Source organism: Oryza sativa, chromosome 5 (assembly GCF_034140825.1).
Source record: "Oryza sativa Japonica Group chromosome 5, ASM3414082v1".
Taxonomy (NCBI): Eukaryota; Viridiplantae; Streptophyta; class Magnoliopsida; order Poales; family Poaceae; genus Oryza; species Oryza sativa.
The window spans coordinates 2,578,434-2,606,429 of record NC_089039.1 but is presented as its reverse complement, the minus strand read 5'-3'; the positions used below and the strand labels follow the sequence as shown (position 1 = coordinate 2,606,429).

The 27,996-nt window shown below is 40.0% G+C and overlaps 2 protein-coding genes and 1 non-coding gene across 6 annotated transcripts; 2 read left to right on the top strand and 1 right to left on the bottom strand.

The window, feature by feature from the left end:
- Positions 1-1,878: 1,878 nt before the first annotated feature.
- On the top strand, positions 1,879-7,203 carry LOC4337788 (general transcription and DNA repair factor IIH helicase subunit XPD). Its single transcript, XM_015782057.3, has 11 exons — positions 1,879-2,843; positions 3,001-3,083; positions 3,191-3,594; positions 3,697-3,890; positions 4,134-4,314; positions 4,699-4,823; positions 5,455-5,544; positions 5,729-5,807; positions 5,919-5,995; positions 6,419-6,527; positions 6,792-7,203. Exons 1-11 carry the CDS (start codon positions 2,020-2,022, stop codon positions 6,900-6,902), a joined length of 2,277 nt encoding a protein of 758 aa, XP_015637543.1. The 5' UTR covers positions 1,879-2,019; the 3' UTR covers positions 6,903-7,203.
- Positions 7,204-16,121: 8,918 nt separating this feature from the next.
- On the top strand, positions 16,122-16,195 carry TRNAN-GUU (transfer RNA asparagine (anticodon GUU)). The gene has a single exon. It is a non-coding gene; the product is annotated as a tRNA-Asn (tRNA).
- Positions 16,196-18,840: 2,645 nt separating this feature from the next.
- Positions 18,841-27,777, bottom strand: LOC4337785 (serine/threonine-protein phosphatase BSL1 homolog). 4 transcript variants are annotated; one of them, NM_001420167.1, is made up of 21 exons: positions 27,426-27,777; positions 27,226-27,286; positions 26,833-26,911; positions 26,662-26,741; positions 26,462-26,556; positions 25,755-25,854; positions 24,886-24,955; positions 23,844-23,945; positions 23,549-23,630; positions 23,298-23,465; positions 22,617-22,761; positions 22,288-22,513; positions 21,471-21,641; positions 21,164-21,402; positions 20,918-21,002; positions 20,726-20,824; positions 20,449-20,648; positions 20,295-20,370; positions 20,004-20,139; positions 19,787-19,926; positions 18,841-19,603 (listed from the first exon to the last, which is right to left on the bottom strand). In NM_001420167.1, exons 1-21 carry the CDS (start codon positions 27,637-27,639, stop codon positions 19,520-19,522), a joined length of 2,652 nt encoding a protein of 883 aa, NP_001407096.1. In that variant the 5' UTR covers positions 27,640-27,777; the 3' UTR covers positions 18,841-19,519. The 4 variants fall into 4 exon arrangements, with proteins under 4 accessions (NP_001407096.1, XP_015640149.1, XP_066166313.1 ...); XM_015784663.3 differs by having other exon boundaries at positions 18,928-19,603; positions 22,593-22,761; positions 27,426-27,775; XM_066310216.1 differs by having other exon boundaries at positions 18,928-19,603; positions 22,593-22,761; positions 27,441-27,775.
- Positions 27,778-27,996: the final 219 nt, after the last annotated feature.

The following is a 27,996-nucleotide window of genomic DNA, read 5'->3' as shown; positions in this document are numbered from 1 at the left end:
TCTAAGTTGAAAATGTCTAACTTTGATCAAATCTATATAAAAAAAATACACACGCATACATAGCACAACATTAAATTAGTTTTATTGAAATCCATCATGAAATATGTGTTGATAGTGTATTTATTTGGTATCTTAGATGTGTTATTTTCTTCTGTAGACTTGATCAAAGTCTTTGATTTAAGAAAAAAAAACTGAAACACTAATTGAGGGAAAACGTATCAAGAAATGAAATAGTGGGACACAGAATCATTCCAGGGTGTTCGACACTTGAACATGGCAAACGAACCCAATTTTCCTTCAAAATGCATCTCTCTATCCTCACGAGATCTTTGGTCAATTCTTCCTGCATCACGAACAATTCTCATTGAGCGTCCAAGAGCATTGCATACACAATCAAAGAACAAACTCCACGGTGGAAACCAAATTCTCTGAACCTAATTAAGGTTGCAACTTCCCCCTAGCACAAAAAACCAAGAACTCAGTAACTGAAAGTTCTAGCTAGAAACATATATATTGACCAAGGAAGAAGCAGAAAACTGCAGATTTGGGAGGTTTTCCCTCCTGCATTCCATCCTATGGAACGTGCGAACGATCTTCTCCAGATTTCGCTTGTGGAAAATTTGACAAACCATATTCATATTCAACTTTTATTTCCAATACGAATATAAAAATGTACACTTGTGTTCCCGTAAAGTGATAAAATATGACTATGCTCTCCTAGGTATTCCCAAGAGAGTCCGATACACACAAAAAGAGAGAGAGAGAGAGAGAGATTGATTTGGAGGAAGAGACGTCCCTCTAAATATTTTTTTAAGAATAAATTATCGTGTCGGGATTGAACACGTGACCTTGGAGTTGAACCACACATCTCTTGCTACTGCACTATCAAACACATGTAGAAAGTCTAACATGAAGTCTAGCCTTAAGAAAAATCTGTTACGCATCTTTTCTCTACAATTTATATTCCTTTTGAGAAAACATATAATTTGTTTATCAAGTTGATGAAATAAACAAATTTCAAACGGTTGTTGGAGAAATTAAACTAAATTACTAAAAAAAATCCTTCAAAATTAATGTGCTCCAAAGGAGCTCTCAGATAGATATAGAGACATATGCAGTGCATATGTTTTAATCCACTAGAAATAAAAAAAAATATGTAGTGGAAACATGTAAACTATAGTTGGATAAAAAGTTGATGCCTGAGATTTAGCCACATCACCTCGATAACGTGGCCAAATTATATCAGACGTTCATGTTTAGATCCAACGGTAGTTTATGGTGTCAAGTGCTCCACTGATATAGTTGGAGCAGTAAATTAGACATTTTTTCTTTTATTTATAAGTAATTTTGCTATATTATAAGTTTGTTAAATATTATTATTATATTCTTGAAAAATAGTGGTCAAAGCTACCCTTCCACCGAATAAAGTCAGGATATTCATATGTATTAAAAAGAGATGATATAACAAAACCATATCTGATGCGTTGAAACCATACAATACTAACTAGGCATTGTTAACGCAAGATTTATACTGCGTCCGTTTTTAATAGATAACGATGTTGATCTTTTTATCGCACGTTTGATCATTCGTTTTATTAATAAAAATTACGTAATTATAATTTATTTTGTTGTGAGTTGTTTTATCAATCAAAGTACTTCAAGCATGATTTATATCTTACATATTTACATATTTTTTTAATAAAACAAATGATTAAACATGTGCTAAAATGTAAATGATGTTATCTATTAAAAAACAGAGGAGTATATTGTAGCAGAATAAATTTTTACTGCTAGTATTGGGCCATAAGATGGCCCATAATCCAGCCCATCTCGGACATATCTCCGGCCTACTTAGCCCATCATAGTCGTGTTGCTCTTGCACGGGCACGGCATTGTAACGAACACCTCACGCGCACACCCTCCCCTCCCCACGGCGGCGGCGGCGGCGGCGCGTGCAGCCGGCGATTCCGCCTCTCCTCCAAACTCCGGCGGCCCACCGGCCCCGACCTCGCCGCCGCGATGAAGTTCGACCTGGAGGGCCTGACGGTGCACTTCCCGTACGCGGCGATCTACCCGGAGCAGCACGCGTACATGGGCGAGCTGAAGCGCGCCCTCGACGCGCGCGGCCACGCGCTGCTCGAGATGCCGACGGGCACCGGCAAGACGTCGGCGCTCATCTCCCTCATCACCTCCTACTCCCTCGCCAGCCCGTCCCGCCCGCTCCGCCTCATCTACTGCACCCGCACCGTCCACGAGATGGAGAAGACCCTCGCCGAGCTCCGCCTCCTCTTCGCCCACCTCCCCGCCGCCGCCTCCCGCTCCCTCCTCGCCCTCGGCCTCTCCTCCCGCAAGAACCTCTGCGTCCACCCCCAGGCCTCCGCCGCCGCCGCCCGCGACTCCGTCGACACCGCCTGCCGCCGCCTCACCGCGTCCTGGGTGCGCGACAGGGCCGCCTCCGACCCGGACTCCACCCCGCTCTGCGACTTCTTCGAGTCCTTCGACCGCGCCGCCGCCGCCGGTGACCTCGCCTCCTACATGCCCCCCGGCGTCTACACCCTCGCCGACCTCCGCGCCCTCGGCCGCGACCGCGGGATCTGCCCCTACTTCCTCGCGAGGCAGATGGTCAAGTACGCCAATGTCGTGGTCTACAGCTACCAGTACCTGATTGATCCCAAGGTGGCCAGCATTGTGTCCAGGGAGATGCAGAAGGAGTGCGTCGTCGTCTTCGACGAGGCGCACAACATCGATAATGTCTGCATTGAGGCTCTCAGTGTCAGCATCCGCAAGCAGACGCTCGAAGGTGCCGAGCGAAACTTGCGGCGCATCTCGCAAGAGATCGATAGGTACCTGGTGTTGAAGAAGCTTGCAGCTACTAATATGCATAAAAAAACATGAATTCTTTGTTTCCAGGATTGCTTTTATGATTTCCTTAAGAGCATCCAACTTTGTGATAAATAGTTGAAGCTTGCTTGCTCACTAATTGCCTTATCTGGGAGGAAGGTTCAAGGCCACTGATGCCAATAGGCTTCGTGCTGAATACAACAGGCTGGTTGATGGATTGGCACAGAGGGGAAACCTGCCAAGTGAGTACCATTTTTTCTTTCACTAATTCTGTGTCTTAGACTGCTCATTGTGGTTGGTCTTTCTGGGTCAGTTAATAGTTTACGATAAAATATTTCTTGTTATGTAGTATCGGATGCTTGGCTCGCGAACCCGGCCTTGCCTGAGGACATTCTGAAGGAGGCTGTACCAGGAAACATCAGGAGGGCTGAGCATTTTCTTGCTGTTTTGCGGAGGCTTGTCAGGTTCCTAGATGGACGCCTGGAAACAGAGAATGTTGAGAATGAAATGCCTGTTGCCTTTGTTGCTTCAATCCATTCCCAGGCTGGAATTGACCAGAAAATGTTAAGGTTTTGTTATGATCGGCTACACTCTCTAATGCTTACCTTGGAGATAACCGATACAGATGAGTTCATGCACATCCAGACAATTTGTGACTTTGCCACATTGATTGGAACTTATACACGGGGCTTTTCTATAATAATAGAACCCTATGATGAGAGAATGCCTGATATCCGTGATCCTGTGATTCAGGTACTCATTCTTCTCTATATGACAATAATCTCTAATCTTAACTGTCATCAAAAGTCGTCAAAGTGCATTATTGATATCCTAATCAATTTCTATGTGTTGCAGCTCAGTTGCCATGATGCATCGCTTGCAATACAGCCTGTTTTTGAGCGTTTTCAAACAGTAGTCATAACTTCTGGTACTCTCAGCCCAATAGACCTCTACCCTCGCCTTTTGAACTTTAATCCTGTTATAAGCAGGAGCTTCACAATGTCTTTAACAAGGGATTGCATATGTCCCATGGTCTTGACAAGAGGAAGGTATGGACCGGGCCTTCAAAATTTCATGTGGCATATATTATTTTGAAAGCAAGCAACTAATTTATCCATTGCATGTTTTAAATACTAGCATAGCATCTATTGAATCTTTCTTCATCCTTTAGAGCATCATCGCATGAACTTAGTTTAGTTTTTGTATTGGGTTTTGGCTCTCAAAATTCTAGTCTTACTGGTGATATTGCAAAATCTTGATGTATAACTTCAAATATTCCATCACATTTTCAGTGACCAGCTACCTGTCAGTACAAAGTTTGATATGCGTAGCGATCCTGGCGTTGTAAGGAATTATGGTCGGCTCTTGCTGGAGATGGCTTCTGCTGTGCCAGATGGCATAGTTTGTTTTTTTGTCAGTTACTCTTATATGGATGGCATTGTCAACAGCTGGAATGAGATGGGTATTTTGCAGGTTAGTTTCTTTACCAGTACATTATTCTGGTATCGAGCAGTCTATAGAATATAAATCTAGTGCAAAACTCTTCATGGATTATGACATTGAATCTCGTTATGTCACCATATAAAGTCTAACAATTGCACAAATGCATTGTTTCAGTTGGAAAAACTTGTAGTACTGCTCTGGAACAGTCACTTGTAGTACTATATATGGTGTCTAAGCCTCTAATGTTCTTATTACATGTGCAGTTTATTGTACTGCTAAAAAGTGCATTGTCTGAGCTGATTTCACATGATTAATGCTTTTACTGTTCTCATGAATACAGCATTCTTGGCAAAGCCTTGATAACACGCAATGCATTAGCACCTAATATGAAAATCTTATGACTTCAATTTGCAGGACATCATGCAGCATAAGTTGGTATTCATTGAAACACCAGATGTTGTTGAGACAACATTGGCTCTTGATAATTACAGAAAGGCATGTGATTGTGGAAGAGGTGCTATATTCTTTTCCGTTGCCAGGTTGGTTCACTTTATATTGGTTTTGTCGGAAAGCACCCTTCAAATTTAGTGTCAGTGTTCAGCTTCGCAATTGATTGGATTGCTTGAGACTATTACAGCTATTTTAACATCGACCCAAGTAGGTGATAATTATGTCAAAGGTGATATATAATTACTGGTTGGCCAATGGTTTCTTTATTCCTAGTATATCCGAAACAACGAAGACAGTATTAGTCAAAAATAGGTGTAATTATGTGTTAACCAAAATAAATGAATGTCCTAGTTGGTACAGCAATTCAGTAAGTAATTTCAGAAAATGCTTCAATCAGGCATCCACCAATATTTCATTGATGTGTAAACATGAGGAACTCATACGTTGAGTTTTTAAGTTTATTTCTTGCAAAAAAAATTATCTTGTCCCTGAATGCTCAAATAAATTGCTGCCATTAGCTCATCATCTGGCTGATCAATAGGCTACAATAAGCATAACCCAGTAGGCACCACGAGCTAATTTACCATCATTACAGTATATTGTAGATTGGCTACTTCTGTTCAAGTGTTATTATTATAAATGTTTAAGTGGTCTTGACTCATGGCTACATAATATGATGGACATATGACTCATAGCTAACTACCACTATGCTCAATCCAGGGGCAAAGTAGCCGAAGGTATTGATTTTGATCGACACTATGGCAGACTTGTGATCATGTTTGGTGTTCCTTTCCAGTACACACTCAGCAGGTGAGGACTTATTGTCTGAACTTAAGATCCATTTTTTTGTGCAACCCTTGATCTCTATACCTGAGCATTACTTCTGTGCCTACGAATGGTTCATCATATTATAAAACATTATCTACTCAATAGCAACATCCATGGATACTTACTGGCATAATGACAGCTTCTTTTGTGTCTACACTGTTTGCAGGATATTACTTGCTAGGTTGGAGTACCTAAGAGAAACTTTTCAAATAAAGGAGGGTGACTTCCTGACCTTCGATGCTTTGGTAATAATACTACTTCTGCCAGGGGAAAGTAGGGCTGGATGATTTGTAGCTTTATTTTTCTAGAGACATCCAACAAAGTTTTCTTGACATTTTGGATTCTGTTAATGCCAGAGGCAAGCTGCGCAATGTGTTGGCCGTGTGATCCGTTCTAAAGCAGATTATGGAATGATGATATTTGCTGACAAGAGGTACTTGATCACTGCCTTGACTTTTAACTCAGAAAATTAGAACCTCGCCAATCATCAAGAAAGCCTCGTTATAGTTAGCTGCCTATGGTTGACAAGAAAGCTCCAATTCTTGTGCTGCGTAGATTAGCAACCTGATTTTCGACCTGCATATGCTGAACAAATAGGCTCCCGGTTTCTTGTATTGAGCATGTGGCCTTGGATATCACATCCTACTTTATGACAAACGACAGTTACTTAAATATATCTTGCAAATTTGTTTTGGGTATTTTGGTCCTGAGGTCTTCTATGTTTCCATTTGATTCTGTCAAAAAAAAAAAAAGCAATTCTAATTTGTCACACGCATCCTGTCCATTTCCCTGCCTTACTGGTGACCAAGCTTTCATACTCCAGGATTGTTAATATCATGGTATTTCTCACCTGCAGATACAGTCGCCATGATAAACGGTCTAAACTGCCTGGGTGGATACTGTCACACTTACATGATGCGCACCTAAATCTGAGCACTGATATGGCTTTGCATATAGCTCGTGAGGTATGTTCCATAACATTTATTTTTCTTTGACTGGTGCTATGTAGTTTGAATTGCTTCAAGTACTGTAACTTGTAATCATTTAAAGAGCAAGTTTATCTCTAACCGATAATGAAGCTATGCTTGCCCGTGTTATTATTTTCCAACACAAGCACAATTTGCATGATAAACATTCTTGCATAACAACCTGTGCAAGAAATTGTTCAGACTTGTCGCATTCTGTGCTGAATATATTCTAACATCTGGTATTACCATCTTGTATAACAGTTCCTACGGAGGATGGCGCAGCCTTACGATAAGACGGGGAGCGGCGGCAACAAGACTCTCTTAACCGAAGAGGATTTGCAGAATATGGCGCAGGACGCCATGGAGATGTGAAACCATGAAAGAAATTGAAAGAGAGGGAGGGGGAGAGAGAGTTTTCTGCTGTACAATACATTCAAAATTGAGGTAGAAGTCACTAATGTACAAAAAAATTTTGGCTACTCATGTGAACCAGCATGAATTCGAGCTGCACGGTTCATGCTAAATTGCTAACAAATTGGTCCTTCCAAGCACATGTGATATTACTCTGCATCTGATATAGGTATGTACACCTTAAAGTCCTTCCGGATACTTATATCTGAATATGATGGCGGCCTCTGAATTTCAGACGTGTCGTTACATTGCCTACAGCCAACCGTTCTGTTCTTTACAACTTTATTCACCGTATTATTACCACGGATTATTTGCTTCACGTTTTTAGACATACGATATCTCAATATTCCTTCTGCTGCTTATATGATGTCTACATGTACTCTTTTGAACTCTTATGTAAGATTATATGATGTCTACATCGTGAAGTTTATTTCCGTATGAATTTTACTTTACTTTCTCTGAACGTTTTGGTTACTCGTATCCATTCAGTTTCTCTCGGTTTCTCTCCTGCTGCTGTCCCAATCAGATCCCAACACAAGCATTTGATTGAGAATCCGATTCAATTTCGATCTTGACTCGGTACGGCTCTCGTCCAATTCCCGTAGATTAGATTTTGATGACTCTGTGATTCCTGAGTCAGGGTTTACAATTCCAAAATGTCCTACCATTCCAGGCACTGGCGGTATGTTGAATTCACGAAATCCGGTGGAAAACTGACAGATTCTGAACAAATTTTATGAACCAAAATTTGAATTCAAAATTTCTGAGCTAACCGATATGTTCACGAAAATGAATCGGCTTTGGTGAAATTCCGACATAAACCATCGAAATTTTACTCGACAACTAGAAGACAAGGTATTCTAAAAACCATTCGGTTTCTAGTGAAAACTGATCGGTTTTGTCAAGAAACCTACGAGAAAAATCAAATTTGTTTTTATCAGTAAAATATAGAAAAATGTCAGATAATTGAAAAAAACGTAAAAATGTCAATTCCTATAAATTTGATAGCCTCCCATTGGCATACATATGTAATACATATTCATAAAAGTCTATAATTTAAAACACACGTGACATCACTCATCAACCATTAGCCAAATAGAATGCCCATCACCTAAATATTAAAGTCGATTGCACACATAGTTTAGAGTTCAATACATACTCCTCGCCTCCGCCGTAGCCTTCATGGCCCGCCTGAGCTCAAACTCCTTATGTATGTAGATTACTTATGGTTCCGTTCGAATTAGATTAAGATAAAGATTTTTCGGCGCACGTAAAACAAAACAAACCATTAACATATATATTGTAACATCCTGAAAATTCCCAATAATAAAAATCACTAAAATTTTAAACTTTTTAAAAACTTTTGCATCATGCTAGTTGTTATGATTGCTATTGCTTGCCAAACCGTAAGTGATCACAAAGAAAGTAAAGAAAAGATCGACATTTAAGCAATAGATATATAATTTACGAGAATATATTATTGTTAACCCTACCAATATTTATGCACAAAATAGTAAAGTCAAATATTAATTTCTATATAAATTACAAATCAGATATTAAATATTCGAACCATGATTGATAGCTTGATGTCACAATTAGCTAAAGAAATAGTAAGATTGAATCTAATCCAATCTCACATGAAATATAAGAACACATGAAATGAAATGATGATCACCACTATAATGATCGTGTTTATAAATAAGTAATTCACTAGAATATATATAGATTGATACTTAGAACATTTCCCCGAGTTCCTCATGACATGAAAATCACTCATATAAAATAATGGTCATATAAATAAATTAAGCTTTATATATAAATAAGAATATGTGAGTGTTTAACTAAACAATTAGATTAATGTTGTACTGAGTCTCAATCTACTATTTATAAGATAAATAGATTCAACCTATCCGTGTAAAATATATTGCTATGCAAATAAGATCAACCAATGTGCTATTGTGTCAATATGGATCATATTAAAATATTTTAGTTAATTCTATAACTATCAAAGCCTAGAAGTTATATAGGATAATTCTAGGATAAATTAATTGAAAGCAAATTCATTTAGGATGAAACAAACAAATGAATAAATAAAAATTCAAATAAAATATTTGAGTTCCCAAAAACAAAATGTATAGATTGCATCTCAAATAAAATTCTAATCCCAGCCATTTTTCAGTTTGGCCCCTCCATCTTTCCCTTTTTTTTCCCTTTTTTTCCCTTTTCTTCTTTTTTGTGATTCTCCCAGTCGGCTACTGTTCATGGGCCGCCAGGTGCTCGACCAGAGCCCAAGCCGAACACCCAGCGACCCGCGTCCCATCGCCGCCCTCCCCCTGCCGGGCCGTGCCTAGCTCTGCGCACGCCGCATCGCGTCGCGCCCCGTGTCGCTGCCGCGCCACGCGCCGTCACGCCGCCTCGCGCCCCGCGCCGCCATCGCCGTCACGTCTCGTCGCCGCTGCCGCGCTGCGCGCCGTCGCCGTCACATCCCGTCCCCGCTGCCGCGCCGCGCGCCGTCGCCGTCGCGTCGCCATCGCCGCGCGCCGCGAGCCGTCGCCGTCGCGCTGCCGCACCTTCGAGCCCCGAGCCCCATGCTGCCACGTGCCGTCCCATCGCCATCGCGTCGCCGCCCACATCGCCGTCGCCGTCGTCGGTCGCATCGTCTCGAACCCCTCCCCTCCGCGCGCGCTGTCGTCGTCGCCCCCGCGTCGCGCCCCGTGCCGCGACGCCTCGCGCCCTGCGCCCCGTGCCGCGCCGCGCGCGTCGCTGTCACCCGTCGCCGTCACCCTCGCCGCGCCACGCCGCGCCGTTGCCATCACCCGTCGCTGCCGCCGCGCGCCGCTCGCCTGTCGCCGTCCCGCCCGTCCTGTCGCGCCGAGCCCCGTGCCGAGCCCCGCGCTGCGCCGCCCGCCCGTCGCGTCGCCACTCCGAGCCCCGCGTCGCCGCGCGTCACCGTCGCCACGCGCCCCGCGCACCGCGCCATCCCATCGCCATTAGGGCCGGCCACCCCTCCCCGCGCCCTATAAATCCCCCCCCAGTCGCCATTCCACCCCACACCACCCCACCTCCTCTTTCCCCATTTTCCCCTTCTCCTCCACCGCGCCGCTGCCTTCGTGCCGCCGCGCAGCCGCCTTCGCGCCGTCGCGCCGCCGCCCTCGGTGCCGCCGCGCCGCGCCGTGCGACGTTCCGCCTTACACCGTCGTCGCCGCCGCCACCGTCGGTAAGCCGCCGCCCTCCCCCTCGTTCGGTCGCCGTTGCCGCCCCGAGTAGGCAGAGAGCCGAGAGAGAGAGAAAAAGAAAAAGAAAGAAGAAGAGAGGAGCGAAAAGAAAGAGAGAAAAAGAAAGAAAAGAAAATAGGAAGACCCCACCTGTCAGTCACTATAGCTTGTATAGCTTGTAGATAAGGTTGTATTATAAATAAATGAATTAGGAACAGTACCATTTCGCAATTATTAGAATTAATTCAAATTTGAATCTTTACACTAGCATAACTTATTCATTTTAGCTCCGATTTGAGTGAAACTTGAACCTAAATTTATCTAAATTCATAAGCTTTCCAATGGTATATAATTCACTATTTGATAAAATACATTTATAATTATTAAATAATTAATACTAAGATAATGCATAATAGTCAACTTAAAAATGTGCTAATAAATAGATTTGATATTGTGCAGTAGAGTAGATGTAATAATATTGGTCCTTAACATGTTTTGTCACTGTAGAAACCACATAAATTAATCATAATCAATGTTTCAGATTAATGGATGTATAGGAAAATAATAGTGCCATTTATTAATCTATGTCCAAATATAATTAAACCCATGACTGATAGGTTATTTAAATAAAGTTTAGCCTCATATTTGTAACTAAAAATATAAACACGTATAGATCATTCCTTAGCTTATTTGTGAGGAACAATAACAGACCTATTATAAATAGACTACTAAAAGGAAGTTGATCAGTAGCATAGGGAATAGCATATAGTTAACTTGGTTAGCATCCAATAGTTACTCCAACAGTAAAATCACTTGTCAACCCACTTAGATCACATATACTATACAATCCATTTAAATTCATACATAAGGACAATCTTTTGTATATAGGAAACTAAGGAGTCTATGACAAACATGAATATTAGATAAATACTAGTTATAAATCTTGACCTCATATAATTATAGTTCAGCTGTAAATTAGGATTGTTCATTAAGGGATAATCTGTAACCATAATGTGATTAACCTAAACAACTCTAACATTCAAAGCATGGATAATTATTAACCTTTTATAATTTATTGTGACAAGTAAAATTTGTTCATAATTAAAGTAAAGCCTCCATCAATTAAATAATAATACAAATGATTCATTATTTGATTGATCCTAAATCCATCTAACAACAGAACCTCTGTTATGTAACAGTGCTATTTAGATAGATGCATATATAGCCATAATCCTTCCATAGCCATTTGATAGACTAAACCACCGATTAGCCAAATATATGTGTATACCATAAATGCTATGTTGGTTAACTCCTAAATAGACCACGATGACAATAGAAAGATTAAGAAACTTTAGCCCTTAGCATGATTGGAATTCATTAGCAAACATGAATAGTACATTTTGTTGTGCATATTTGATTGTTGTTTGAATATTGGTTTTTCTCGCGTATTATAGACCTTGTGTATCGGTTAGTCGTGAGGCAACGTTTGCAACTTCCAGGAGGTAACGGTTGATCAAGATTATATCAAGAATAAGGCCTATTCTGAGCAGGCAAGTCATCACTATTCTTTGAACATGTTGATCCCAATTGCGAAATTATTTTGTTTACAAATAAAATTGCATGCAATGATGAACATCCTACTTGTGATTATGCCATGCCTTGATTATTGTTTACCCCTTATTCCTTCATAACCATGTTTACGTATGAGTCCCTAGTCAATTATGACAATTGCTTAGAAATGCTATTCTAGAATTATGCATACTCATATTTATCAAATGCTATATACTTGGGCAATTACCTTTGGGAAGGTAATTGAGATGCGGCATGTCGAGACATGAGCGCCACATTGCCATGATATTGATGACATGATTTGTGAAATGAGAAATAAAACTAAACAACTGTTTTCGACTGGGGCGGACGGAGGATTTGGGTGGTATCTGGAAAAGGCTAGTACCGTCCCCGGTCAATTAAGGACCGAGCCATGAAGTTAAGCATGAAACGACCCCCGTACAACCGCACTTCTCGTATGGGTATAGACCTAGCGGATTAGATAGCCGAGCGGAGGCAGTATCCCTGCATAGATGGTTCACCCCTGAGTGAGGCAGGTGCGCTACCGTGGGACAGCCGTTGAGGTAGGGCCGAGAGGCGTGCCCTACATCGGTGTCGCCATTGGTAGGACTGCCATGAGTGTGTGAGAGAGAAACTAACTTAATGAGTGTGTGAGACTTCCTTTCCCGGGAGCGCCAGAACTCCTCTCACTGCTAGAAACTGTGTACGCCTAGAGTGCATGAGGATGAAAAGTTCATGGAGCGGGTACTGCCAATGCGAGGTTATCGAAAAGCTTTGCCGTGGCGCGTCTCATGTGTTGGGACGAGGCTCATGTGTTGGGCAGTCGCGGAGTGCGGGTAAAGTGTACATCCACTGCAGTGTGAGTAAACCAAATCTATTCGAATAGCCGTGCTCGCGGTTATTGAGCACCGGGACATGTATTACACTTGGCTAGACTCTAAATTCTTAACTGGTGTGGGATGGGATATTGCATGATGAATTTTATGCTGATGGAGACACTTCCTGAGAGGAGGGAAGGTGGACGTCCTCAGAAAACCATGACGACTCAATGGCGGGAAGCTATCCTTGGGATTACAATGGATGGTGGACAGAACCGCCGTTGTTTAATGTGAACACTGGTATTAAAACTTGATCAGTCTATGCTAGGTCTTAGGCTTGTGAAAAGAATTGCAAAACTAGCTTTATGCAAAAGAACCTGAAGCCATTCCTTGAAATACCCTCTATCATATGCATTGTTGTTGTGGTGGCTTGCTGAGTACGGTTGGTACTCACCCTTACTATTTATATATCTTTTAGGAGAGTGTTGAAGAGAAGCCCTTATCGGTACGCTTGCGTATCCAACAAGATGATCGGAGTGCGGTCTTGTTCTAGGTCTCGTTTCCCCAGTCGACTGCCTGTGGCATGTTAACCGGGCCCTTATATTATTTTGTCTTCCGCTGTTGTTCTCTGATAGTTGTTGGCATACCTGGCCCTAATGTAAGTATTTAACTCTTTTAGCCTGAATTCATTCGTGATATGTTGTGATCCAACTATGTATCTGTATACCAAATACTGATTCAGGGATTGGTACGGATAAACACAGAAGATTTCTGATTTCCAAAATCGGAGGTCCACATATATTTAATTAAGTTTTAATTATTAAAAACTTAAAAATAAATTTAATTTATATTTTAGAGCAACTTCTGTATAAAATGTTTTCACACGAAACTGAGGATAATCAGAAAAGAACATGTCCTTAGGTCAGGCCCAAACCAGGAGCATCGCCATGGCAAGCATGGGCTCACGGGAGAGGATATGTAGGCGAGGAGGAGGCACAAGAGCAATATAGAGAAGACGCTAGACGTGACGATGAAGACGTCCTCCTTGGTCCAAGCGTAAAGGTCCAGGATGAGAAAACAGCAGATCCTCTGAAGTCATTGACATGTGAGTCCCACTTTACTATGGTCCACATATCAGTGACTTAACTGCACAGCAGTTAAATCAGAGGATCCCTTAGAAAACAGGAAAAAGGAGAGGAGAGGATCAGTTTGCATGTAGACAACCGTACTTACTTTATATTAAATCGCTTTCACTTTTTTACTACGTCAAAGTTTATTAACCAAACCTATAGAAAAAGTTAACAACATTTAAAATATTAAATTGATTTTATTAAATCTAGTATTGAGTATATTTTGATAACATGTTTATTTTATGTTTAAAGTACTACTATATTTTTGAATAAATTTAATAAAGCTGAAACAAATTTAGCGACATGTAATACAGGTATACAGAGCACGGAGCAGTAGGAGCTGGTGGCATCCATCAGCGACGGAGGCAGTGCAGCAAACACGCCGACAACCGTGCAGGGGGGCATCACCACGTGCCAAGATCCAAAATGTAGCGAGACGATCAACCGAACCATCGTGAATAAGCGAAACTTTATATTTACAAATAAAAAGTAATTTATGAATAAAACTTTTATATAATTGTTTTTAGCTATCTAAAAACAAAAGCTAAAAAATAAAGTTTGATAAAAAAAACTTTAAAATCAGCTTCAAATTTAAAAGTTTAAATTTTAAATTTTAGCTGATAAGTCCACGAAACTCTCTTCGGCGGGACCTCCGTCACCACTCACCAGCAAAAGCAGGGGACGCGCCGTAGCATATCAATCTGCACTTCCGCATGCAGGCTGTTATAGGATGTATGCGTTCTTGAGCAAATGGTAAGTTGTGAATACAGAAATCGTTAAAGGAGAGGCCCCATCGGTTGCCCACTTTTTATTATAAGCCATAACGGCTTATTAGCGATTAAAAAATGATATATGAGTAAAACTTTTATATATATATACATGTTCTTAGTGATTGAAAAGCCAAAATTGAAAAAAAAACTATGTTGAAAAAACATTAAAATCAAATTCAAAATCAAGTTTTAAAATTTAAATTTTGACTTTGACTTATAAGCTATAGGGCAACCGATGAGGCCTAGAGACTCTAATCACTAACCAGGAAGTATAAGAGAAGGAAATCCTCTTCAATCAATGTGACGGGCTAGCGTCATCTTATTACCGTATGAATTTGGAGATCTTCAGGCTGTGTTATTCCTCTCCTTTCCCAACTCATCTTTCTCAAATTTTCCCTTTCCCGACTCATTTTTCTCGTTTTGACTCATTTTTTCTCATTTTTCGTGTGCACGCTTACTAAACTGAACGGTGTGTTTTTTAAAAAGTTTTCTATAGAAAAATTGCTTTGAAAAATCATATTAATCTATTTTAAAATTTTTGTAATTAATACCTAATTAATTAAACATAAATAAACCACCGTGTTTTCGGCGGAGTTCTAAACTCCACCTCCAAACATAGCGTTAAGCTGTGCTCAGAAAGAGGGGTTGGGAACCCTCCTCTCCAGCTCGCATTAGCACATGATTAATTAAACATTAATTAAAATAAACTTAAAAGATGGATCAATATGAATTTTAAAACAACTTTTTTATAGAAAACTTTTATAAAACACACCTCCAGTAGTTTGGAAAATGTGTGCGTGAAAAACGAGAAATATGAGTTAGGAAAGAGGGGAAGAACACAGCCTAAATTAAGAAAGATGAGTTGGGAAAAGGAATTATATTTTACTTCCCCCAAATTCTTTGGATCATGTAACACCTAAATTATTTTTTTACTCGTTGTACTTCCTAAACTATTAAAATTGATTCATTTTACTGCTTACTTTTTTTTCTCTTTATACTGGTCGTATTTTAAGCTAAAATTTTGTAGATCCATAGATGACACTATTATTCCAAAATATTTTTCATGATTATTTGCTTAAAATTTAAAATCTCGATGTTAAATTAGTCTCATGGTTTCCAACCTACTACCTTCGTCTCATATTTACACGTCATTTTGACTTTTTTTCTAAGTTAAAATTTTCTTTAGTTTTGATCAAATTTTAGAATAATATATATAGCAATATTTTTCAACATAAAAAAACTATCAAAATATATTCAATGCTATATTTAACCGAACTAATTTGGTGCAATAAATATTGCTATATTTTTTTATAAACTTGGTCAAAAGTTTGACTTTGAAAAAGTCAAAGCAACTTATAATATGAAACGGCGGGAGTATGTAAATAGTGATAGAACAATTTAAAAGTGTTGAGAGATAAATAATGCATCTATCAATCCTACCCAAATCCATTGCAAGGTACACAATTCCAGAGCAAGATACAATCTATAGAGAGAAAAAGAAAAGAGAAATGCCATTAGAGAGTAAGCTTACCCCTTTTTTTTAATAATTCAAGGTTTAAAATGAGACAAGAGATAGTTTAAGGGTTCAAGTGCTATGCAACTTCCTTCGTTAAGTACAATTATTTTTTAAATAATTTTTTTACAAATAAATATTGAACTGGGGAATTTCCAACAAAGAGCTGGAGTAGCTCAGTTGGTTAGAGCGTGTGGCTGTTAACCACAAGGTCGGAGGTTCAAGCCCTCCCTCTAGCGCATTTATTTGATTTGAATTTTTTCTTCCGCCACTTATTTGCCACTTGAGTTGAATTTGATATGAACCGTTTTTTCTTCCGCCACTTATTTGCCACTTGTTTTTCTTCCGCCACTTTATTTGCCACTTGAGTTGAATTTGATATGAACCGCCACTTATTTGATAGAATTTTTTTCCTGCCACTTGAGTTGAATTTGATATGAACTTTTTCTTCCGCTTATTTGATAGAATTTTATTTTCCTGACACTTGAGTTGAATTTGATATGAACTTTTTCTTCCGCCACTTATTTGATAGAATTCTTTTTTCCTGCCACTTGAGTTGAATTTGATATTTTTCTCCTGTCACTTGAGTTAAATTTGATCTTTTTTTTCCTCGTGCTACTTGAGTTAAATTTGATTTTGATTTGAATTTTTCTTCCGCCACTTATTTGATAGAATTTTTTTTCCTGCCACTTGAGTTGAATTTGATATTTTTCTCCTGCCACTTGAGTTAAATTTGATCTTTTTTTCCTCGTGCCACTTGAGTTAAATTTGATTTTAGAGAGTTAAATTTTCCTTTCTATCATTTGATTTGAATTTTTTTCTCCTGCCACTTGAGTTAAATTTGATTTTTAGAGATTGGAGTTTTTTTTTGTTAAATTTTCCTTTTTGTCATTTGATTTGAATTTTTTCCTCCTGCCACTTGAGTTAAATTTGATTTTAGAGATTGGAGTTTTTTTTTTTCATGCCCTTCTGCCACTTGATTTGCTGAGTTATGGTCCAAATTCATTTGCACTTAATAAAGGTCCGTTTCTGCCGGAGCAAAGTTACATTAAGAAGGTACTTCAGCGTTTTAATATGCATGATGCAAAGCCAGTTAGTACTCCTATTGCACCTTATTTTAAATTATCAGCTTTACAATGTGCTAGTACTGATGAGTATGTAGAATACATGTCAAGAGTTCCATATTCTAGTGTTGTTGGTTATTTGATGTATGTCATGGTTTGCTCCCATCCGGATTTATCTCATGCTATGAGTTTAGTTAGTAGATACATGGCTAATCCTGTTAAAGAACACTGGAAAGCTGTTCAGTGGATTTTCAGGTACCTCAGAGGCACAGCTGATGCTTGCTTGAAGTTTGGCAAGACTGATAAGGGACTTATTGGCTATGTGGATTCAGATTTTGCTGCTGATTTGGATAAGAGAAGGACACTCACAGGTTATGTATTTACTATTGGTAGTTGTGCTGTGAGTTGGAAGACAACATTGTAGCCTGTTGTTGCCCAGTCTACCACTGAAGCAGAATACATGGCTATTGCTGAAACATGTAAAGAACCAGTTTGGCTAAAAGGATTGTTTGCTGAGCTTTGTGGAGATGATTCTTGCATTAACTTGTTTTGTGACAGTCAAAGTGCCATATACCTCACTAAAGATCATGAGAGGACAAAGCACATTGATATCAAGTACCATTATGTTCGCGATGTAGTCGCGCAAGGTAAGCTAAAGGTATACAAGATAAGCACTCATGATAATCCTGCTGATATGATGATAAAGCATGTTCCTGTTGCTAAGTTTGAGTTTTGCTCAAGCTTAGTTGGTATAGTGGTTTAGCCCAAGAGGCCATTTGGCGCTGAAAGTGTTTTTTGCTTTTGTTGTGAAGGATTGATTCATGCTATAAGAAGGAATTTGTCTTAAGGTGGAGTTTGTTGAGTTGTGATCCAAATTCATTTGCACTTAATAAAGACCAGCTTCTGCCGGAGCGAAGTGGAAGCCTTGCCGAAGGCCCCGTGGTACGGATCGTAATACCTTTTAGGGTTTCACCTCATATATATAACTCTTGTAAGCCGCCGTGTGGCGTTGTAACCTCACCCCGATATAGTGAAGATATTTTGCTGGCTGGCGCCCGTGTTTTTTCTCTCCTGCTTTGGGAGGGTTTTCCATATTAAATCTCGTGTCTTTTGTGATTGATCTATTGTTATTTATCGTTTGTTTGCCTATCTTTTTCTAACATGATTTGGATTTTTTTTTCTTTTGATATTTTCCTTCTGCCACTTGAGTTAAATTTGATTTTAGAGATTGGAGTTTTTTTTTCATACCCTTCTGCCACTTGATTTGGATTATTTTTTCATTTGATATTTTCCTTCTGCCACTTGAGTTAAATTTGATTTTAGAGTTTGGAGTTTTTTTTTAATGCCACGTGAGTTGAATGAGTTTTTTTTCCCTCCTGCGCTTGAGTTAAATTTGAGTTCTTTTCATTTCATTTTGAGTGTTTTTTTTTTGTCTGTTTTGAGTTCTTTTTTCATGCCACTTGAGTTGTATTTGAGTTTTTTTTCCATCTTGAGAGAGTTAGTTTCAGTTTTTCATTTCATTTTGAGTTTTTTTTCGTTTCAAAAGAAAATAAAAATCGTCCAAGAAAACATCCCTTACAATTCGAGTTGCGAGAAGTAAAAAATCGTCGTTAAGCCAATTCATATCCTGGCAACACTCGCACACGGTACAGCACACGTCGATCGGATCACTGTTTCTAAGAAAGAAAAGAGCAGATGTATCAATTGAAACGCCCGAGCAGTCAGGAGTAACGTGCAAAAAGGTCGTACACATCTCCACCCTTCTACCAAAAGGTCCAAAACCCCAGAACCAACCTGATTACCCATTTGGATCCACAGTATCAATACGATCAAACACTCGCTCCTTTTTTTTTCTCTGTTTATCAGACAAGTTTAATCGATCATCTCTTGATCTAAGCACAACATAATTTATTGTTCACACACCTATAAATTTAATTAATCACAACACGGTTCGCTTACAAACATTCATCACGCTCTACAACGAGCGACGGGATAAAGCCTCAAAGCTCCCCGTCCAATCTAACTTCGACAACCTTGTATAGCTGCGCTGTGCAAAGCAGCGTCCCACACTGGGGACATGGTGTACAGTCATTACAACCTTCTTACTCCTGAGTAAACAATGAACTAATCATGTACACTAAAGTTACAGGTAAACCACCCAAAGTACATACAACTCGATTATTTGCTCATCATTCCATTCTGTCCTTTAAAATTGGTGTAGATGAGAGGGACCGGGAAGCACATAGCTTCGCTTACGATTTGAAGCTCTGAACGGTTGTGTAGCTTCCAACCGAGGAGATGAAGTCATATCAACTACACTGAACACTGAAGCGTCACAATGAACTAATCACCAGATGAACACCTTCGACAAACAGGGGGCCTGTGATGTGATGCTCGGCTGCAGGTTGTTTGGATGTATAATGTATGTACCTTGTGACTGGTAAAGAGATTTCCGTCAAGAAACATGGATCAAGAAGCTGGAGGTGGTTCAACGATGTATCATATATAAGCAAGAGAATTTCTGTCACTAGCAGACTGTGGCCGTCCTCTAGTTGGTGTAGGTGGCCGTTGTATGTTAAGTTCCTGCATATGATCAGAAATTGTGCAAACAAATCATTAAATGAGCCATACATTCAGAGCCTAATGTTGAGTTTTTTTAGATGAATCAGAACCTAATGCTGTTGATAAAAAGTTGTTGCTCACAATCAAGTTGTGCCTTGCCTTATCTCACTAGAGAAATGAGAAGAAAGAAATACTCATTCTAACCTGCATCCATGTGGCGTCCATGGCACGTTCTGGGGAAGACTCTGGAGAATTAACTGGTGGAGGAAGTGGATGAATTAACTTTGGAACAATAACTAGTCCCCTGCCCACCACAAGTATGGCCCCAGCGTTGTTTGCAGTACCTGGTGCACGCATGGTCTTAGCAAAAAACTTGGTTGCATACTTGCATAGGTAACAAAGGAAGTTAGAGGAGACATACCACAATAGTTAGTGGCTGAAAATAAAGTTATCAATTGCCCATGAGCAAAACGCTCAAACCCATCCATAACACACTCATGAGCTCTTATGATTAGTTGCAATCTGTTTCGTTTACAGAATTCAGTCACTCGATCAGGCTGCAAAGTAGACAGGAAAAAGTTTAACAAGCAGATTACAGTATGATTTATTTCATAAAAAAAGAAGCATGTGTAGTTTAATTTGATGTTGCTAGCACTCAAACTTAAAAGGAAAACAACGAGCATAGTAGGAGAGCTCAATTATCATATCATACCCCAAATGTCACCAAGCCAGGCCCTCGTGCATTTGGTCTCAAACCCTCCACACTATCATTTTCTGTAGGATCGGACCTGTATTTATACAAGGAAAGTACTCATGAATTGTCATATACAGATGAATGTAGAAGACAACAAAATAAGAATAGGTACCATAAAAGGTCCATGAGAATAATAGATCCAACATCCATTGTGATAGGCCGTTCAAGTTTCTCGATTTGCTCGATAGTGTTTATTGACCTTCCAATGCCACCATGCATGCAAATTATTTTCTTTTCTATCATGGCAGCAAGTGGGAGATAATTAAACAGTTGATTGAATCTTGTCCAAGCCCATATGCCATCACTTTCACCCTGCATAAGAGTTAAGACAATTACCACATCAAAAAACTTCTATAGTTCAAATATGTATTAAGTATTATAATAACTACCATTCTCTCTATGCATTCAAGGCGGAACCCAAAAAGTGCATTGATGTCAGCAGCCTCGTGATTTCCCCTAATCAAGTGGACGTTTTCAGGGTACTCTATCTGCAGGATATGTTTTCAATGGCTCAGAAATAACTTCATGACAATAGTGTTGTGGCAATCAATGTATTTCAATTACCAGAAATAAAGACTCACTTTAAGAGCAAGAAGCAATGTTATTGTTTCCAAGCTGTGCTGACCTCGGTCAACATAGTCTCCCAAGAAGAGATAATCAATATACCTAAGAAAAATAGAAACAGGTGTTTAGACAAAGAAAAGCACGTGTTCAAAGTATTTGGAAGGATATAACAACAGAAAAAAATGGATATATTTGGAAACATCTAGTACACTCTAGTAGGCTTTGAAAACAAAATATGATTAAAAAGTTCAGAAGCAACTAACGTTATATCACCAGCAGTTGATGGATAACCATATTCATCAAAAAGGCGCATTAGGTCCCCAAACTGCCCATGAAGATCACCAAATACTTTAATTGGTGCTTTTAATTGTAAAACAGTTGGCTCCTGCATAAAAATCTGCTCAGCAGCATAACATAGCTCGCCAACTTCGTATGAATCAAGGAAAAAAGCCCTTTCAGCGGGAGCCCTCCAATTCCTTGGCTTAAGTAAGAACGAAATAACCTGCAACAAAAAGAAAGTTAGGGAAATTGTTCTTCCAACAAACTGAGAAATTAAAGATTGGAACTTACCTTCTTATGCAAACCTTGTGGGGACCTTTGTCTGTTTAATGCTTTCTTGGCTGGATATGATTGATCATTGCTTGAGGGATGCATTCTTCTGCTTTCATTCTCAAATTGGTCCAATGAAAGCTGTCGGACCAAACATCCCAAATCTCCTACTGCTTCTTTAGAAACTACAACCTTCAAAACGGTATTGGGAATTCAGGATTTAGGATCAATATACTGCAGTAGCTTGATTGAAATCAACAAAACAAACAGAATGCATTAGGAAAGAAATCAGCCAACTGCCCAACTTTAATTTAAGAGGCTTCTACATCATAAGATTTAGAGGGAAGTACCACAAGAGGAAATTACTAGATATTTAGACCACAAGAGGGAAACGGAAGATCAATAGATTACAGGGGACATTTTACAATCATGCAGTGTTGAAATGTTGAGTAAATTGGTCTTGAGGTTAAATGCTACTATGATCCAAACAATTTCTACTGAAAAAGTAACCCATCCACTCAACAGATCAACGCAAAATACTGCAGAAAATTATGAATTACCCTAAAAAGGGCCAGGAGCTGTTGCACCAACTAAAGAAGGAGAATGGTGCACAACTAGGTCCTAGGATTTGAACCCATGTAGCGGGGAGGTTAAACCACACCCCCAACGAAAAACACACACATCCCCTGCCAGGGCATATGTTTCCAGAATTGCCTTTTGATGCTTCAAAAATGAAAAACTAAAGAAAGGATTGTATTACACCCCAAAACTGTGTGAGGATGCTTTAATTGTTTGCAACTTTAAGAATGCAAATGGGAGGAAACATCAAAATGCATACCGCTCTTGAATGCAGCTTCACATCTGGTTCTAGGGAGCCTCCATCGTCTAAATCCTCAGGCATCGGTGAAGTTTCACTGAGTGGGGACTCAGATCCTATTCCCTCTGACAGGCTATCTTCTGAAGATGCATGAGATGCTTCCTGTGCAGCACGCCATACAGCACTAACAGCTTCAGCTTCGGCAGCTGAAGCCTGTGTCAACATGTCAATGGACTTCTTGTCCGTGCTGAAAACAATGGAAAATTTATTTAGAGTTCATTAGAACGCAGGAACTCTTGTAGCGTTAAACAAGATGAGTATGGAACCTGAAACCAGAAGCTATCTCGTGCCTGTTATTTGTAGTGGGAGAATCTGAATTAAAATTGTGGTTTCTATTTTGATTTTCTGCCCTTGGGACTCTGTCGTACATAGATGAAGTAAATTCTGATTGGATAGGTGCATTATCAGCAACAAGAAAATCGTCGAGGAGAATATCTGTTTGAAAAGAACATATATTAGATTTTCAACAGCATGAATTTGGAGATATATCAATCATCACACCAAAAAGTAAAACTTGGAATAATCCACAGTTGACACTGAAATATAACAATGCAGAGTAACGGAAATGAAAAGCATGCCATTTTCCCATCTACTCATCAGTTGCTTACAAAAACTTTGTGGCCTTGATATAAATAGGAAATTCTATCATTATCTAATATCTGTACCTTGCTAAAACGCTGAATAGTTAAATGGAATATTTCAATTCTGTTAGAAAATTGCCAGACTACAAATTTGATTGTCTAAACATGTGTGGATTGTCTACACTAAACACATCGAGGTGACAACTGCCAACCCCACTACATTGAGAAACAAATATTAAGTATAGTAATGCCATCTAGTGACAGCAAAAGGAAAAATACAGTTCAGACAACAATGGTCACAGTATTGTTTGAAAAGGTTTCTCCAATTCTCAGATGGACAAATACAAAATGAGGCAGCCAATCACGAAAATGGCATCCAAAACCAGTTACCTCCCCTCAGACCACCATAAATGTATATCTGCGTTCCAACAGAAGCAGCTGCATGACGACAACGGCGAAGTAGATCCGAAGAAGCATCATGGTCATGTGAAGACTTCAATGTGCGAGAGGTCACAATGCCATTTCTATCCAACCAAACTCCAGCAGCAGTGTCCAGAACTTCAGAAAGTGTGGTATGGTTGAGTCCAAGAGAGTAGAAATAAGCATATGAAAGCTGTGGGAACAAAAGGAGGTAAACTCACCTGCTATTGCACCCTCTCCCTCAATGGCTCTCCCTCCTCTAAGGACTCCACCAGTAACATGCAACCGAGCACCAACAAAGACCTAAAACATATGACCACGAGCCATCAATATAAGAAAAGCAGAATATTGTATGTGCTTGAGTGCAGAAATTAGATCAATAAATATGAGGCAAGATTTTAAAGAAAGAAAGTCATTGCTGAAACCAACCAACCAGGAGAACCCGTTAACACCATCTGAGCACCAATTCATCATCAACAAATAAAGAAATTCAGCTCTCATGTATGGTTAACTTACAGCTGCATGCTGATATCTTGGAGATGGAGATACCCCTGGAGCTAGTGTCCACTCCCACTGGCCACTTGTATGCATTAGTAGTCCATAAGCATCAGAAAGTGGCTGCACATACATTGCACGTATCATAAATTAATCTCAACATAAAATTATTTAATGACACAAACCTAATGTTCAACCAGCATCTTATAATAATAAAACTACTTCCTCCGTCCCAAAATATAAACATTTTTAGCTATGAATCTGGACAACTGTGTGTCTAGATTCATAGCCAAAAGTTGCTATATTTTGGAACGGAGGTAGTAGATAACTTGATTGGCATGATAAAGCAATCCTAATTTTAGTACAAGTCCCACTGCCTATAAAATATGCATAACAGTACAACACATTAAAAATGCTAAAACACCATGCTTAAGAACTTGCTATAATACTTGATGCAGAACCACTCGAAGATAAGAGAGAGAGAGAGAGAGAGAGTATGTTTTTTTTCATTCTAGTGATATTATCCATAACAAACAGTGATTCAATTCCATTAACTATATTTAAAGATTTCATCTCTTTAGTTATGCTCGTTTGCTATCTTTAAATGCTTGCCTTCCAAAGTTCCAACTTCCAAAGATAGATAATTAGGAAGAGAGCATTGATAATTAGCATATTAAATGTGTAGGAGCTATCCTAAGAATATATTAATCCATTACTACCTCCGTCCCAAAATGTTGCTAACTAGGATGGGATTTGACCCATCCTAGACAACGAATCTGAATAAAACCTCTGTCCAGATTCGTTGTCTGGTTTAGGGTTTAGGTAGCAACATTTTGGGACAGAGGAAGTACTAAATAATGAATGGATGTTCTCAGCCACCAGAACTCATGCATTACATAAAGCCATCGATGATCTTCATTCACCATATATGCATATGAGGTTCTTGCACTAGCAGACCATAGTTAAACAATGACACATAACATCATATAAAAACATAATATGACATTATGACCTAAGGAGAATATTTTAGAGCTAACAAACAGTAACAAAAGCATAAGACTACCATCCCAGAAGCATCCCTTCCACCGCAAAGTAAAAGCATGCCATCGGTGCGTGCACTGGCAGTAGCATACCTACAGTGATTTAGAATGAAACAAAGTAAGACATTGCACGTTTATACAAACAGTGTAAATTAAATGCAATGGCTACACCTAAGAAACTTGTGAAGTGCTAGTTTCATTTTACATAAAAGCATGCTGAATTAAGTGCTACATGCTGTAATTTACAATGCCATTTATGCTGTGAGTTTCATCCAGATACATCATACTATTTATTTGTACGCTGTCAGAACAATTACCATAGTGTTATGTGCAGAACTCAACATTGTTACTACGGTTATAAAACAGTACTTTTATGCTCTATCTTTATCCCTCTCACTAAATTTCACAAGTAATTAAGCGTTATTATTAGTGGAATAGTGGCAGGCCAAAAATCGGACCCTTGATTAGCTTTAAAAATATTGATTTTCATTTTTTATAGCATAGAAGAATTACGTGAAACTGAAAAGCAAACCCAGACAAGCCTGTAAAAAGACAAAATACCAGATTGTATGCATAATACAGGCTCGTCTATACAGTTATTTTTCCTTCTTTTCTTTAATGTAAGAGTGCTTGCAAATATAGCTAGAAAACAAGGCTAACAAAGATTCAACAGTTTCCAACATGGAGTAATATTGGAAGATGAGACCGTTTGCAGTTTGTCCAAGAAAGTCAAATACAACAAATACATAGTAGGTTGCCAATCTACTAAAAAGGAGGTCAGGTTGACCACTCGCAAGGGGCTGGATAGAAGAAAATAAACAAATATGTAGTAACAATGAAAAGTGAATTGATCTGATGCAGTGAAGCTCTCTAAAGTAGTGGACTGACTCACATTCTCGCTGAAGGTCTATCGCCATCAGGGTTAAGTTTCTGCCACCTATATGGTTTCTGTGCTGTGTCCAGAGCCCAAGCATCCGATAAGACTCGCTTTCCTGTACCAAAAGAAACATTATTTGACAAGTCCGACAACTATTAAAAGTTATTCCAAAACATGCTAGCGAAATCCTTTTAGAAGGCAATAAATAAGCAACCCATGTGAAATCTTCTAATGGGTTGAGAACTTCAGGCTACTTAAAAAGTTGGCTGAACTATAAATCTATAACAATAATAGACAAGTTATCTATAGTTTTGTTACTGAATACGGATAGCCAAGGTACTGAAATGTCCATATATATTTGCAGTGAAAGCGTTTTTGTACCAAAGAAACTGTTCTAGTTCCATGTTTTCTTTTTATAAATTGAACAAGTGCGAGTGAAATTCAGGCCATATTTCCTCTTCCACTTGGGTGCATGCACTTTTGTTAGAAACTGTCCTTGTTTAGGGAACAAGTTATATAGATATGTTTAATAAATACTCTATTGTGGAGAGCCCTAACTGGCAGGCAGTTAAAACTTATAAGCAGGTATATTCATTAGAGTGTTACAACTTGCCAGTCAAAACAAAATGGACTTCCATAAATAGTAAGGAGGTGGAACGCCATAAAAATTATTATGGAAATACAATTCACTGATTTGGAGAATTTAGCATCGAAGGGCTAACCATCATTTCCAGAGACAGTTACAAGATAACGTTGGGCTACCAGATCCATACAGTGACCATAGCGAGGACCAGGCCCAGCCCCCTGAACAACAACCCTGCATCCAATGGCAGAAATGTAGACATCACATATCCATCCAATGATAAGCCCAAAAAGGGCAAATGCATCCGCAAACAAAAAGGCTGGTGTCTTTAACATTCACCTGTGCCATTTAAACTTGTCGTTTGTCAGGTCAAGAACATAGAGATCATCTGTCGAGTGCCCCGCTGGTCCAATACCACCCTATGCAAACATTGCATCACTCACAATTAATTAATTAGAAGTAAGTAGACAGGTACCGAACAAAAAATCGAAGATCCCAAGTTCCAAATACCTGGAAAACAACCATCGTTCCTACGGCAGCTGCAGCATGTGCAGCCCTCGGCGATGGAGGCTCTCCAGCTGGATGCAATCTGCGTCATTAAGAATTGAACTTAAACCCTGATTATTTGAACCCATAATCCCATTCCTTCCCTTAACGGCCAAGTTAAGCAAATTAGTTGAATGGGTGGAATGCATTTCTCATCCTAAACGCACGACAGCACAAATATAAGACAATGATTTCATCACCATGTATACCATAACCCTAAAAGACTATATAACACAGAATATACGAAATTGAACCTCAAATAAACTCCAAGGGATGAGGAGACCTGGAAATTGAGCTAAACCCTAGATTTCTGAGCAGCCATATGAAACAAAATCTAAACGCGAGCAGCGCCCGTACCTCGTCCACCTGCGCGTGTCCACATCATACGAGTGCACCGAGTTCGTCACCCCCGCGAGCCCTTCAAGCAGAGAGACCCCAAAACCCCCAAACCATTAGAGCACCACCACATCACATCACAAGGGGAGATAGAGAGAGGAGAAAAGCTCAAGCAAACACGACGCGCGCGAGACTTCAAAAAAAAAAAAAGAGCACCGTACTGATGCCCGGCATGCCTGAGGATGCGCCGGCCTCGATGGCGGTGGCGCCGCCGAAGAGGATGAGCCGCGGGCCGTGCCCCTTGGTGGGCGCGACCACCGTCAGCGAGTGGCCGCACCTGAACCCCGGCGAGTCGTCCCCCGCCCCCTCCCACCCTTCCACCTCCCTGTACGCCGGCGCCGGCACCACCCACGCCCCCTTCCCCGCCGTCCCCATCCCCTCCTCCTCCTCCTCCTCCCCCCACCTCCAAAACCCTAGCTCCCCGCCGCCGCCACCGCCGCCGCAGCAGCTTGGGATCCGAGGCGGTAGTAACCAAAGAGAGAGAGACACACACACGCACACAGCACACGGCACTGGAAATTCGAGCTCGCGGAGAGGAGAGGAGAGTAGAGGGGGGTGGGGAATTTGGTGGGGCCCAGGTGTTAGAGGTGGATTCAATACGGTGGGGCCCAGGCGTCAGCGACGGTGGGTTAAATGGGGTGTACGCTTTGCCGGAGTCAATGGTGGCAGCTGGCAGCAACAGCTCAGAGGTGGGGGAAGGACACCACCACCACCACCACCATCGGAGGAGAG